The sequence below is a fragment of the Daphnia pulicaria genome, chromosome 8, assembly GCF_021234035.1.
Source record: "Daphnia pulicaria isolate SC F1-1A chromosome 8, SC_F0-13Bv2, whole genome shotgun sequence".
NCBI classification, from domain to species: domain Eukaryota; kingdom Metazoa; phylum Arthropoda; class Branchiopoda; order Diplostraca; family Daphniidae; genus Daphnia; species Daphnia pulicaria.
The window spans coordinates 7,329,750-7,344,163 of NC_060920.1; the positions used below are offsets into that span (position 1 = coordinate 7,329,750).

A 14,414-nucleotide genomic window follows, 5' to 3' on the forward strand; every position below is an offset into this window, starting at 1 on the left:
AATCAGCAACACCACGCGCTCTCCTCTCTTCAAAGTTTCCATTTATTGAATATATTGGAATTATTCGATTCCGATTGAAATAACCTAAACAAATAATGTTGAAATAACAATTTTGAAATATTGCAACTAATTTATTTGAGTTTTAAATTTAAATCATCATCTTTTAACTAGGGCTGTGGCCCGGGCGATGAAAACCCGGGCCACCGCCCGGGCTGAACGAAAAAAAAACCAACCCGACTCGACCCACCGAGGCATTTTTAATGGTTAGTTGGCAGCCACCCGAGTTCCTCTTTCTCTTCCCCATGAACGCCATACCAAACCTCCTCTTTTGGGCTAAATAATTGTTCGCAGCCAGCCATCATCAAAGGTGAAGTCTCCACATTTTTCAGTTTATAACTAGCCGATTACTATTTCTTAACACAAATTAATTTAAAATCCTCGGTTATTTTATAGTTTAAAAATTTTTTTCGTGGTGTTTTTCGTTCAATTATGTCGACTCGTTACCAACATACGTCTACATTTGACTTTCCCTGGCAATTGACAAGTCATTAACGTTATCCTCTTTTCATATTTTTAGATGAAATCAGTCTGTCAAAGACGTCGATCAGCACAAGTTTGTCAGGGCCTTGGCTGCCTTCTATAAAAAGGGAAATGTCAAGTCTTTAATCACACTTTGCTTCTGAGCTTTCTAATGTTGACATTTGGTTCTAGGCCTGACATAGTGAAGATCCCAGTATGGAGATTGTGGGCACCTTTCGATGAAAAATTGGCTCCTCACTTGATCGCTTTACTGGCCTGGCACATTTATCTTCTCCCATTTGAATCAAGACCGTAAAAGTAAACTTGTCGGGTTTTCTGCCAACATAGCTCTACATATGACTTTCCCTAGCAATTGACAAGTCATTAACGGTATCCTCTTTTTTCTCTTATGTTTCATTCGTAACATTAATTTATGGTGGGTGAATGTAAAGATTTTGATGCATGAATAGAAAATAGGTCGGTATTACGATGTTTACTCAATTTATTCAAGAAGTTATGGCACTTTTCTTAATCTAAACATGTTTGTGTTAAATCAATGAGACTAAGTTGGAAATTCACACAAGCACGACCTTATTTCTCTGTCTCCGCGCACGTCTTTTGATGCCATTGTGAAGTCTTTGTTTTACTTGTCTCTCCTTAATTTTCTTCCTCTTTTTTCTGTCTCTTGGTCGTTTTGGTAACATGTCGAAAATCGCTTCAATGTGTCCTCGACGACCTGCCCATCCAGGAACCAGCAATGGAGCTTCCTAATCAGTCAGGTAAGCGGGAATTAATTAAGGTAACTGATACAACTTGCGCTGTTACATACCATAAGAAAAGGTATGAAGTTGTGCGACACTTCGTTATTAATCCTGTACTCGAATCCAGTTCGGAAAGTCGGGTCAACGAACTTTATTGATCGTTGCACTTCCCTGTGCAACATGCATTCGTGTACAAATCCAGTGATGTAAGGCCAATACGCCAAGTGAAAACGGATTCTGTCGGAATGGTAACATTGTCCGACAACGGCCATTGCAGCGTTTAGCTCAATGACCGGAATCACCATTTTCACCTTACAGGTGAATCAGCTCTGTTACGACTTGGGGGCTTTAGTTACGGGGGCAACAGTCGTATTTGGGGGGGGGGGCGACAGTCGGGAGGCAATTGGAGCAAAGGCAGGGGGGCATTTGTTAAAGGTGGGCGATCGTCGCCATCGCATGAAAAAGCAACATGAGCTCCACTCTTCTCCCACTCCAGCCAGGTCCAACAATCGGGGTTTGCTGTAAAGAAAAATGAATGTAACATAAGTTTACAAACACAAAAATAAGCAAATACGCACTGTAGTGAAACGCCATTGATTGTGGACCACTCCATTATTGAAACGATACTCAATTACATGACGGTAGGATCTGTTCAACTTCTTTAAACTCCTTTGGATTTCACGGTGGGCACTGCACTGCTCAGTGAAAGTTATTGTTGCTGCTGCTAAAAAACGCAGTGCATCCTGAATTCGCCTGTGATGGTAAGTGTTACCCCTAACAACTCTAGCCTTGACAAGATCTCAAATGGGTAAAACCATTTTCAGAAAAACAAAAACTCGCACAGCAGCAGTAATGTGATAGCACTCGCGCTGTTACATACCATAAGAAAAGGTATTTTTTTTTATTTTTTTTAATTTTTTTTAATTTTTTTTAATTTTATTTTTATTTTTTTATTTTTTTTATTTAATATTTTTTGTTTTGTTTTTTATATTTTTATTTATTTTTTATTTATTTTTTACTTTTTATTTATTTTTTATTTTATTTTATTTTATTTTTTTTGGTTGAGTAATGAAGGTGTGAATGGCATGAATGGGATGAATATGCGAATGTTGATTATTGAAATTTGTTCGAGCATGAAACTGTTGAACAGGTGGGAATTGTTGAAAAAGTTGATTTGCCTGAGTGGATGTTCCACGAGTTTGAAAATGTTGGGAAGTTGAAAATTGTTGAGAATTTGTAGCATGAAAATGGACTGCTCGACGATAATTAGGCTCCTTAGGTAATGAATGGTATTGCCACATCAAAGTTGTTTTCCTGGGTCCCCATCCAAACCCTTCAATTGGTGGATACTATTGAAGGATGAAAACATAAGTTAAGAAAGTGAAGTTGTTTTTAACAAGGTGAAAATATAATTTACCAGGTGGTGAGGGAAAGCCCACGAATTGTGCACAACAGCGTTGTTGAAAATGTAATAAAACCCAGGCCGATACTGGGGATCCAGAATTTTCATACTACGTTGGATTTCCCTGTGAGCATTGCACTGTTCAACAAAACTGAGAGGTTGCAACAGTAGAGCTCTGAAATGTTGAATTTTTGAATTTTGCTCAGTGAAAGTTGCTGTTGCTGAAGTTAAAAAACGCAATGCATTTTTTACTTTGATGGTAACTGTTACCCCTAAAAACTCTAGCCTTGACAAGATCTGAAATGGGTAAAACCATTTTCAGAAAAACAAAAACTTGCACAGCATCAGTAATGTGATAGAACTCGCGCAGTTACATACCATCAGAAAAGTTTTTTTTTTATTTATTTATTTATTTTTTTTATTTTTATTTATTTTTTATTTTTTTATTTTATTTATTTTATTTTTTTATTTTTTTATTTTTTTGGGTTGGGTAATGAAGGTATGAAGTTGTGCGACACTTCGTTATTAATCCTGTACTCGAATCCAGTTCGGAAAGTCGGGTCAACGAACTTCATTGATCGTTGCACTTCCCTGTGCAACATGCATTCGTGTACAAATCCAGTGATGTAAGGCCAAGCCAAGTGAAAGCGAATCCTGTCGGAATGGAAGCAATGTCCGACAACGGCCATTCAGTGATCTGCCGAATCAATTTTGATTCCAATCAAAATTTGATTCGAATAAACGATTCGAATCAGTTTTGCCTGATTTTTCGATTTTTTATTCTTACCCAAGTTTGATTCTGATTTTTGATTCTGATTTTACTATTTTTCATTAAAATTTATTCATATCAATGATTCTCTAATTAAGAATCAATTTTTTGAATTTTTTTTGAAATTTTTGGCCTTCGGCCAGCGCGGAGTGGCCGAAATCAAGCTGGCCTTGGTCGTCCAGCCCCACGTGACGCGAATCCGCACCGATCCCAACAACGGCCGCCTGGTGATTGAATTCCAAACGGAGACTCGCTTCGCCGGACGCTACCTGGAAGGCGGAAGTCGACTACTAAGTCCTCCGCACCACCACTTCGTGGCCGGCCAGTGGCTGGGCTTAGACCTGGAGCTGATGTGGAGTCAGATCTACCCGACGGGAGCCACTTTCCAGAAGTGGAGGGCCGTCTCCAATTACACGCTGCAGGACTACACGGGCAACTACACGCTGGTGCTGGCCCCTTGATCCGTCCGATTCTTAGCAGCCGGCCAACAAATTTGGGCGGCCGATGAACAATAAAAAAGAAGATTGCCAAGCGGCCGACCCGTTCAACGTCACTCTGCCCATCCATTACCAACAGCCATTCCGGCCGGAACCCGTATATTACTCCCTAGAGTAAGTTTGTGTGGCCGTCTCTACATAAAATATTTTTTCACCTTCACAAAACAAATCGTTGGTTAAACAGTTAAACATTTGACAAAATGTTCCCGGCAGGCCGGCAGCAGGGCCTGCAAATTGTTGTTGCGGTTGTTGCGTTGCTGGACAATTAACGTTCAATTTCTTGTCTCATCTAGGACGACGTTCCAGTTGACGAACGACGTGCGGGCCTTCCTGAGAAAACCACGCAGCATCGACGACATTAAAGTATAATTAATTACAAATTGAAATTTCCAAATGAATTGCAATTGATGTGAAAGTTCTTGTCCGTCCTTTTCCATTTTTATTGTTGCTGGATGTGAAAGGATGCTGAATTCGAAGGTTCGTTCCACAACGGAGAACGGGTTTACGGGCGCGTCCTTTGGCATCCAAGCAACGAGCTCTCGCCCAGCAACCGCCTCTCCATCGAGAAATTGTACCTGTGCGCCGGCCGTGACGGCTACGTCCCGCTGTTCGAGCCCAATGCCGAACGTCCCCAGTTCGGATGCCTGGAGAACTCGCAGCGATTGAAATACCGACTACTTTTATTGGTCCGTCCATTCGTCCGGCCTCTTTTATTATTTCACATTTCCCTGGAACAATTTGATTTTTTTTTTTAATTTTTTTATTATCGATAGGATCGTGAGGACCCGTACGGAAGTGACAAGGACGTCCAGGGTCTGTCCCTGGACGCCAAATTCGCCAGCCAAGTCGACCAGCTACGCACCGGCATGGCTCATTTGCCCAGCATGGACGGATTCGTGTTCAGCGTCGATCCATTGTTCCAGCTGGAGCCTGGAATTCCTTGGTTTCTCCAGGTATTTTATCTTCACCCCTCCCACATAGTACAATTGATGCCTGGACACATCTACGATAATGGATGGTGATGATGATGGTCACGCTCCTTATCCAGTCCAGCAATGCGGGGACAGGTTAGAACGGAGACTGGCCCAGTTTGATCTCAATCTCGGTCTCCCTGTCCCGGTTACGTCCGGCCTTTCCCCCCTCCTCCACAATCTGATCGAAACATTTTTTTCTTTTTCCATTTTTATTTATTCAATTCAATTTTCATTTTGGCGCCAAATAAAAAAAAAAATGTAGGTCTCCTTTTCCGAGCAGCCGGTGATTGGAAGCGGGTCCATGTTCCGCTGGAAGCACCAGGAATCCGGAAGCCAACTGAAGGCCCGTCGAGGCACCAACATGCGCTTCCTGCCATTGGACTGGCCGCCGTCCGGCCACACTAAAAGCGGCACTAAAAGCGGCCACAAAAAAGCGGCAAGGCGAGCAACAGCCCCAACGGTGGCTCTGACGACGAGCCTCAGCCGTCGGCCGTCCTGGCCTCGACGCTCTTGCTCTTGGCCGGCCTCTTGGTCATTCTAGTCATGGCCGTTTTGATTGTCTTCTCCGTGTATTAACGACCGGCCCAAAATAAAAATAAAAATCACAACAGGAGCAGCAGCAGCAGCGACACGAATCACATCAGCGACGACATTAAAATCATCCAGACGGGCGGCAGCGGTGGGCGGGTGGGCCGGTGGCCATCATAGGCGCGGGGGAAGAATAAGCGGTGGCGGCGGAACCATTTCCGGAAGAAGAAGAGGAAGAAGAAAACGAATCGACTCCGATGAAAGCTCTCAATAACAACGGACGGATAGCCAGCACATCTGGATCCATCAAGATAACCCTGGTTTGATCATATGACACACATTCACATCGACACACACACGTAAACATTTATATATATATATACTGTATACTATACAATGAAATATGAGAAAACACAATTATTTTTAATCACCTCCCAAACCCCCCATTTTTATGGAACAATTTTTTTATCGATTGGCGGACGGGGATGAGGAGCTGATGAGGAACTGATGATTGTTTCCGGGTTATTAGTCTTGTGGCTTTTGTCGTTGGGGTCCAGCTGGCGCTGCTGACGCTGGCGGGCCAGCAGGCTGGAGCGGAAGGCCTCTCCGCGGATAGATGTCCGCAGGGCATTGGCCCAATTGGATGGCGCCCGAATGAAATTCGAATCCTTGGCGGCAACGACCAGCAGCGAATCGCCGCTGGAGGCCGTCACCGTGTCCGGCTCAATCCTGCAAACCAACTCAATAAAATTTTTCAATGATTAATTTCGGGGAAATCAATCAACTATTTAGAGTATTGAATCATTACTCTTTCTGTCGTTGGCATCACGGGAAATCCCAGAAACTTTGATCTTTCTCTCTGACCTCGATCGTCTCCGGCAGAATGGCACCCAGCGTCTCTGGAAACATGAGTCCGACGATGGCACCAATCAGGGCCAGGATTCCTAGAATGGTCAGTGGCAAAAATTGACTAAAACGAGCCTGTTATTTAAAATTCCGATTTTTAAAAGGGGTTAGCCAATTTTCCCGCCAAATTTCGAACTTTACAAGTACATTTTCTGCTGGAGCTTATCCATATAGGCAAAATGAAAACGAAAAAAACCGTGCTGTTAACTACAAAATCATGTATGTCAAGCTGAGCGCTAGATGGCTAGTTATTAAAAAAAAACGTCACTAGTCCCATACGTTGCCAGATATTCGATTTTTAACATTTGGTACTTGTGTCGTTTGGAAATTAAGTCGTCGGGACATAAGTCGTCGGGACATAAGTCGTTTGGAATTAAAGTCGTCGCTCGGGACATAAGAGCATTGGATCTTTTAGCCACAATTACTGGAATTTAAAGCAATTGGTTACATTTACTTTCGGTACGCATGTCGTTGGAATAATTCGACAATGGGAGCTATGTCTATATATGACTATTTGGAACCAGTGACGCATTTAACCTAACGCCACTGGGACTTGCGTCCTGCTCCGGAAAATGTATAGTCCCAAATATTAAAAAAGCGTGTACATCTAAAAAAAATTGGCAAATTGAAATTGATCCACTTGGAGTATTAGCGATATTACTTTTAGAATCCAAAATGATTTTTTCATTTTTTTCCACAAGGAAATGTAAAAGAATAGGCCATTATCATTAGTATACTGGAACTGGACTGATGTTCAAGGTTGCGTTTTTGTTTAAAATCGGCAACGTAGCACTTCGTTCACTTACGTTCACTTCGGCCAGACAGATCGGTTGGCCCTCCTTTGCGGATGCGGTTGATGTAGATCCCTCTGACCCTCTCTCGTACAGGCCGTCCGAAACGCTGAAACCGAAATCTTCGTACACGGAATCCTTGTGCAACGTCACCTGAGCCTAACGGAAAAGTCAACGCATTTCATTTTTGAAATAATCAATCGCCTTTAAATGATTTTACCTGGTGGATTATTTCCAAATTGGACGGCAGTTGGGAGCCAGGGAAGGCCGGCGCTAGGCAGTAGATGGGTGAAGCTCGAGAGGATTTTCTGCAGTTTTCGGCATCTGGCCGTTGCGGATGGGTTAGTTTGCGGTAGTTGCGGGGTGAAGTGCTGCAACGCTGGACCAGAGCTAGATCGCTCATGCGGATGACTTGCTCAGCCGTCTCCACTTCCCCGTCTTGCTGCTGCTGACCCGGCGACGTCCCAGCAGCCAAGTTGGTCGGGCTGCTGCTGCTGGGCACAGAGCCGTTGACGATGACTTTACACTGGACTTCGAATTGGCCGCTGTCGACGCTGGGCGAGCAGAGCATGTCCCAGCACTGCTCCCGGTTGTTGTTCTGCCTCCGTCTCACCGTGGCGCTCTCTTTAATCAATCAGAAGAGAATTATTTTGAGGAAAACATTTGAGTCGTCAATTTCAAATCAGGTGACGCACCGGCCGTGTAAATCAGCGTCAAATCATTGTTGTTGTTGTTGTTCTGGTTGGAGGCTCCGCTAACCCACGATTCGACGGCGCTATCGATGGAAGGAAGCGGAGGCAACTTGAGATGCAGGTAGCCTAATCTTCTCTTTGAAGTTCTCCCGTGTTGAGCACTTCTGGAAAACAATCAAACGAAACGCGGATAAGAAATGTCTATTTAGTATGGTTATTAATTTTCTCAATATTCTACTGATTATTCCTACTTGCGCTGGATTTGCCGATTTTCAGCGTCACAATGTCGCCGGAATTCTGGAGAATCTCAATGGCTTCGGAGAGGAGTTTGCCCTGGAGGGAGCGGCCGTTGATGGCCAGCAACCGGTCACCGGCGTGAAGGGCTCCGGTCCTTTCGGCCAGTCCTCCTTCCGTCAGCCCGGAGATGCATGGCGATGGGATCGTCGGGGCTCTCGGTGCCGGAGATTGTGATCACCAAAGGACCTCCATGCCAGACGAGCTCCACCGTGTAGACGACAGCGGCCTGTTGCGGCAACTCATCCGCCGACTGGCTTTTATGCAATTTCAGCCGGATGATTTGCTCGCTCTGCAGGACCGAAAGGGCCTCGTCGATGGTCCATATCTCGACGCGGCTGTTGTTGATGGCCAGCAAGCAATCGCCGGCTTGGACGGACGGCTTGGACGGAACCCGTTCGATGGGCCACTGAGCCTTGCAGAACGGCGCTGACGGCCAAGCTCCCGTCGCTAGTCCTCTGTACTTTGGCATCATCTGAATGGGCACCCGTAAAAAAAAGCAAAAAAAAACAAAATTTAAAAATTTCTAATCTGAAATGAAAATAAAATTGTTATTACCTTGAAGAGTGATGCCGAGTGATGCCGAATGTAGACGACGATCCGGTAGGTTTGATCAGTTTGAGCCAGTAGACTCCGGTGGCCGGAACGACCGAGTCGGCCACATCGAACTCGACGTCGAGCGTCATCCGAGGTTTAGAGTCTCTCATCAGTTATACAACGAAAGTAACTACTTTCGACCCTAAGGGTGTAGACGATATATTTAGCTCTTTAAAGCTCTTTTTCCTCGCTACATGCAACGCCCCTTTTTCCTCAGACTTTTTCTAGTTCTTATACGGGGATTTCGTCGCAAAATTTTCCTCGCGCCCCGAGGAATCCACGTTTCGAACACGTTCGCGTCGACAGGTTAACAAATGGGCTTATTCGTGAAGCAGAAAGTTTGAATAATTCCCGTGTGCTTTTCGACCCAAACCGTTACGTCCTAGACGAAAGGGAGAGATTTGACCGTCCCATTTATCGTGAAAGATTGCCCTTGAGACGCGCATTCGAAAACGTCTACCCACGTAACGAAAATCCGTATTTCGACGTGTAGGGTCAACCACCAGTTCACGACTCTTATGTTCGTGATCACGCCAGAGCGTACGGCGCTTATTTCGAGTGCGAGCAGGATCCCCGGTCTCAGATGGCGGCCACAGAGTAGCGTCCGTTTTGCCACTGAGGAGCCGTCGTTACCCGTTAGAAAAATAGCGGCGGCAAGCGGTTTACCGACCGTCTTGGAAGGGACTCAGGCAACAGCAGGCCCATCTAACGCAGGCCAGAGTGTGGAAACCAGACAAGAAATAGAAATGGTTGCCGTCGTCAACGTCCCGTCCCCACCAACGTCCCGTCCAGTACCCAAAGCGATCTGCGAGGAAATAGCGTAACTTGTATCGGTTGGCGTTTCAACTGAGCAGTCGAAGTTAAAATCTAAAGAATTTCCGTTAGCGTATGAGGTTACGGACTTTTCTCTTATGCCTCCCAAGCTAGACGCATGGATGAGCCGTCGGTCCAAGGATAAAGGCGTTCTTAAATCGGTCAGTGCTAGGGAGGAATCGTTAGTTCGAACCCAGCTCAAAATTATGGACATCGGTCCCCCGTTGATCGACCTTTATTCACTGCTCGCTACGTTGGAAGAGGCCACGGCAAGTAGTTTGCGTCGCTCAGTCGAGGCGGCCCTGCAGCAGTGGAGCCGTGCGTTGGCCCACATCTCCAATTTTCGCCGTGAGTCTGTCGTACACTTCACGAACCCCAGAGTTGATTATCTGCTGAAAGATGACAACTGCTTTGCAACCGGTAAGGAGGCCCGCGAGCTCCTTTTCACCGGCCGTTTCCTTGAAAAGATTCTGAACGAGGCAAATCAAGACGAGACGCTAGCTAGAAGAGACAAAGCGGTGGCTGCCACAAACAGAAGGAATCCAGTTCGGTCGACCAGACGTGACCAACACATATCTCCACCAACACGCCATACTCACTACGGCGTGCCACATTTTGATCACGGTGGTAGAGCGAGAGGACGGAGAGAAGGTGGCGATCCCAGAGGCGGTCGTTGATGCGGAAATCGCAACCCAAGAAGGTATGAGTTATCTCGCCCATTTATAAATGTAGCATCTTCAATAGACATAAAAGTCGGTGCCAGATTGAGCTCGTTCGCTGATCATTGAATAGCGGTGACTGACGACCCCTGGTTTTAGACACAGTAGCGGAGGGTCTTAGAATCAATTTTCTTTCCGAACCTTTGCAACGCTCTACACCTCGTGACGTTTCCATGTCTGAGGAAATGCAAGCTGTGTGTAAGACGGAAGTGGAAATTGAGGAAATTAAGGATGGATCAGCCGGTTTTGTCTGTTCTTTCTTTTGTTCACCAAAAAAGACGGGAGGGCATAGGCCAATCGTCAATTTTAAACCGCTCGACAAATTTATTGTTTATGAGCACTTTAAGATGGAAAATTTAGAAACTGTCCGTTTTTTAGTTAGAAAAGGGGACTGGTTTATAAAATTAGATCTCAAAGACGCGTATTTGACCGTGCCTGTTCATAACTCCCACCAAAGATATCTACGTTTTCAATGGGAAGGGCGTGTTTTTCAGTTTAAATGAATGGCTTTCGGTCTTGCCCCAGCCCCTAGAATCTTCACAAAGCTTTTGACTTGCCGTCGTTGCCTTTTTGAGGAAAAGAGGGATCAAACTAGTACTCTACCTTGACGATTTCCTTATTATGAATGAGACTGAGGAGGGGTTGCACGCCAATTTAAAAACCACTTAGGCATTTTAGAATCTTTAGGTCTCCTTATCAATTGGGACAAGTCCACCACCATTCCCTCAAAATGTATCGAATATCTAGGGATGATTGTAGATTCAGATAGACTATCCTTTTCATTACCCGCGGCCAAGGTGCAAGATGTGATGGACGTGTGTAAAAAACATTAGCCGACGGTGAGGTTTCATTACGCAAGGTTGCTTCTATTCTCGGGAACTTTACATGGGCTATTCCAACAATTCCCTTCGAACAATCCCATTACAGAAGTATGCAAAACTTCTATATTACAGAGTCAAAGAGGGTGGGAGGTGACCTGAATGTTAAATGTACTCTCTCTTCTGGTTCAGTACTGGATTTGGAGTGGTGGGTATCAAATCTGAGCGCGTTGAATGGCAAAGATTTTCCCCAAAAAATCCCTGACATTGAGATTTTTTTTGGATGCGTCTATGTCCGGCTGGGGTGCAGTTTGTGATAGCGTTGCGACACGCGGTCCTTGGACAACTGCACAGACTTCGTTACATATTAATCAGTTGGAGCTTACTGGAGCTCTCTACGCTTTGCAATCATTCGCCGGGGAAGCGCAGGGCCTTTCCATTCGAATGTATCTGGCCAACTCAACGGCCGTGTGTTACATAAAAAAGGGAGGGGGAACCAGGTCAAGTGAATTGACGACCACAGCTAAGAAATTAACTGAATTCTGTGAGATGCAAAATATCTCAATAGAAGCTGTCCACCTTCCCGGAGTAATGAATGTGGAAGCCGATAGAGTCACGTTCTGAGTGCGATTCAAGCGATTGGTTATTGGATCGCTCGTTCTTCAGGAATTTGAGTAGCGTTTGGCCGACTGATATTGACCTTTTCAGTTCTCACTGGAACGCATGAATGAATTGAGAAAATTGAGAAATGAATTGTATGATAAAATTAGAAAAGAGAAACACACCATTTACATGAGCTTCTTGATGTTAAAAATTAAATTTTTCCTCAGTTTGAACATTTCCTTCAGCCTGCAATCACATCTTTTAAGAAGGGTAGCGATGTATTTCCCTAAATGGAACACAAAATAAAAAGTCGACAATTAAGTAATAACTTACTCTCCAGCTGAATGTTTAAATGTGTGGAAGGCCATTGATGGGCCTTGAGCTAACACATTTGGGGAAGAACAGCTATCCTCTTTTCCCCTTTGAGCAATAAAGAGGATTTTAATATCAATATAGAAAGGTTAGGTTAATCAAATCACCTTTTATTCAGTAGTTTTACTGCTCGGTATACTTCTAGGATACCAATACCCTATATGAAATGGCAACGTTAGAGAGAATTTATCCAATGAAGGTGCAGCATCCTTGAAATAATTACACCAACTGGTTTTGCCAATCGCCACTGTGATAGAGCTACCAAGCTGACCGAAGAAGATCTAAAGAACATGGATTGCTGGAATAGTGGTGTTTGGGAGATATAATTCACTTATGCAGCGCCCCAGATTTGGAACAGCCTCCCCATCGACCTAAAAATGTCTCCCTCCATCGAGAACTTCCGAGCCGGCCTGAAGACCCATCTATTTAAACTCGCTTACCCCGACTGATGATTGTAATCCCTGCCCTTGATCAGCGCTTTTGAGCATAATTGATTGTAAAAAGCGCTTTATAAATACAAACTATTATTATTATTACTATTATAAAAAGGGATTAAATGTCAACTGAAGGTAGATGCCTTATAACATTTGAAACGGTTAAAATTGCATTACATTTCAAGTTAAGTTGTGTTACCATTTGCTCCTTTTTTCCGTTGGGAATGGAGAGAAGTCAACGTCAATGACAAATAGCCGGAGAGATATTTTTCCTTTTACAACTCGTTTGAAATGCCGAAGAATGTCTGACCAAAAGGGTTTTGGTTTTAAGAGAAGCGCCATTTGCAAGGTCGTATTTCTGGCATTTTTCAAGAAATCTCCAGCTGTCTTATTCTTTATAGTCATGCAATTGCTTTTATTGCCCTTTTCGTGGGCTTTGGTATTCTTTTTCTTAAAATTCGTAAGGATGAAGACACCATCCCTTTCACTGGGCTTTCATTATAGACCTAGTTTAAGAGTGCAAGACAGTGTCTTGCATCTTTGGATTTTCTTTAATAAAACAGACTCTATAGTCATTATATTATACATGTGGACCTAACGGGAAAGTAATAACTTACTCTCCAACTGACTGTTTCAATATCTGGAAGGGCAATCAATAAATTATTACTTCTTGCTGCAAGAATTTTATCTTTATAATTTCCGGTCATGCGTCTGTTGGCATTTTCCCAGCATACTCAACGAGGCCAACCACCCGTTTTGTACACGATTTCTCGCTTGACTCCCAATCTGGGGGATTGACGGACCAGTCAGTATAATTGTTGACGGACCAGTTTACCAACACCCATTTACTTGACATGACTTCTATGATAAAAAAAACATATTTTTGACACAAATGAATTGCAAGCATGCGGATTTTTCTAAATTTTTAATGGAGGCAAAAAATTGTGATTTTCAACTGTCATTCGATATCCATGTTTTGTGGGTTCAAATTCTCTGATTGAACTTCCATGTATTGGATTGCAATAGTCAAAATTAAAAGAAGGCGAATTCATACAGTTTACACCGAGTCAACTATTGAGCACCAGAATCCCATTAATTGTCACAAAAATTTATAGTTCGACGATGTTGGTGCCTGAGTTCAGCAACAAGTGGAAAATTGTGACGTACTTTCCTGCTGACTGCTATAAGGTATTGAATCAAATGCTGGAAAGGATGGTTTTAGTGGTTGAGAATATCTCGGTCTTTTTAGCCACTTAGGAGGCACATTTGGATCTTGGCATGCAATTTGAGGTCACTTAAACCCATTCGCACGCCCACCTCCCCAACTACTGGCCCTCAATGGACAATGATGTTATTGTGGCCGTTATATCCTGCCCAACCTGCACAGATTGCCTGCCATCTCATCTATCAGAAACTCTCCTTCCGCACTCTTCAGCTTCCCGCCATTTTTATTTAAGATTCGTAAATCTCGGCGCGTACCGCGGTCGTGCGTTGGATGGGAAACCACAGTTCAAGTCCAAATTTTTGTCTCAGTTCTTCGCGAATTGGACATCAGTACCGGCCGTTCGTGGGCCTACCATCCTCAGTCAAATGGCTACGCATAATCCACCGTCAAAATGGTAAAGACGCTCATCGCCGGTTCCTTGTCATCCGTATCTTTTTACCAGGACAAGTTTGGCAGTGCATTGCTTCTCTACCGCAAAGCTCCCATTTCTGGTAAAGAGTGCCCGTTGCAAATTTTTATTTAGACGGCCAACGCGTGATCTTATTCCCTGCAGCGGTGTTCATTCGCCCCGGAAGGGTTTAAGGCGACGGGGCTTTTAGATAAGCGCGCAAGACGATACAAGGATCTCCAAATTTAGATATTCAACCGTTCCGCGCATCCCCGTTCCACCGCTGGCGATCGGTTACAGTTTGGTCATCCT

At 44.1% G+C, this 14,414-nt stretch overlaps 1 protein-coding gene across 1 annotated transcript; it reads left to right on the plus strand.

Moving 5' to 3' along the window:
• The first annotated feature begins 3,955 nt into the window (after nt 1–3,955).
• On the plus strand, nt 3,956–4,970 carry LOC124311918 (extracellular matrix organizing protein FRAS1-like). Its single transcript, XM_046776283.1, has 4 exons — nt 3,956–4,062; nt 4,242–4,311; nt 4,410–4,634; nt 4,722–4,970. Exons 1-4 carry the CDS (start codon nt 3,956–3,958, stop codon nt 4,968–4,970), a joined length of 651 nt encoding a protein of 216 aa, XP_046632239.1.
• The last annotated feature ends 9,444 nt before the right edge of the window (nt 4,971–14,414 follow it).

What these genes read in the sequence shown, in the direction of transcription:
- LOC124311918 (XM_046776283.1), top strand. Translation starts at nt 3,956, where the DNA reads ATGAACAATAAAAAAGAAGATTGCCAAGCGGCCGACCCGTTCAACGTC. An exon ending in CCCGTATATTACTCCCTAGA is followed by an intron (nt 4,063 to 4,241) that starts GTAAGTTTGTGT and finishes TGTCTCATCTAG; the next exon opens with GACGACGTTCCAGTTGACGA. An exon ending in GCAGCATCGACGACATTAAA is followed by an intron (nt 4,312 to 4,409) that starts GTATAATTAATT and finishes TGGATGTGAAAG; the next exon opens with GATGCTGAATTCGAAGGTTC.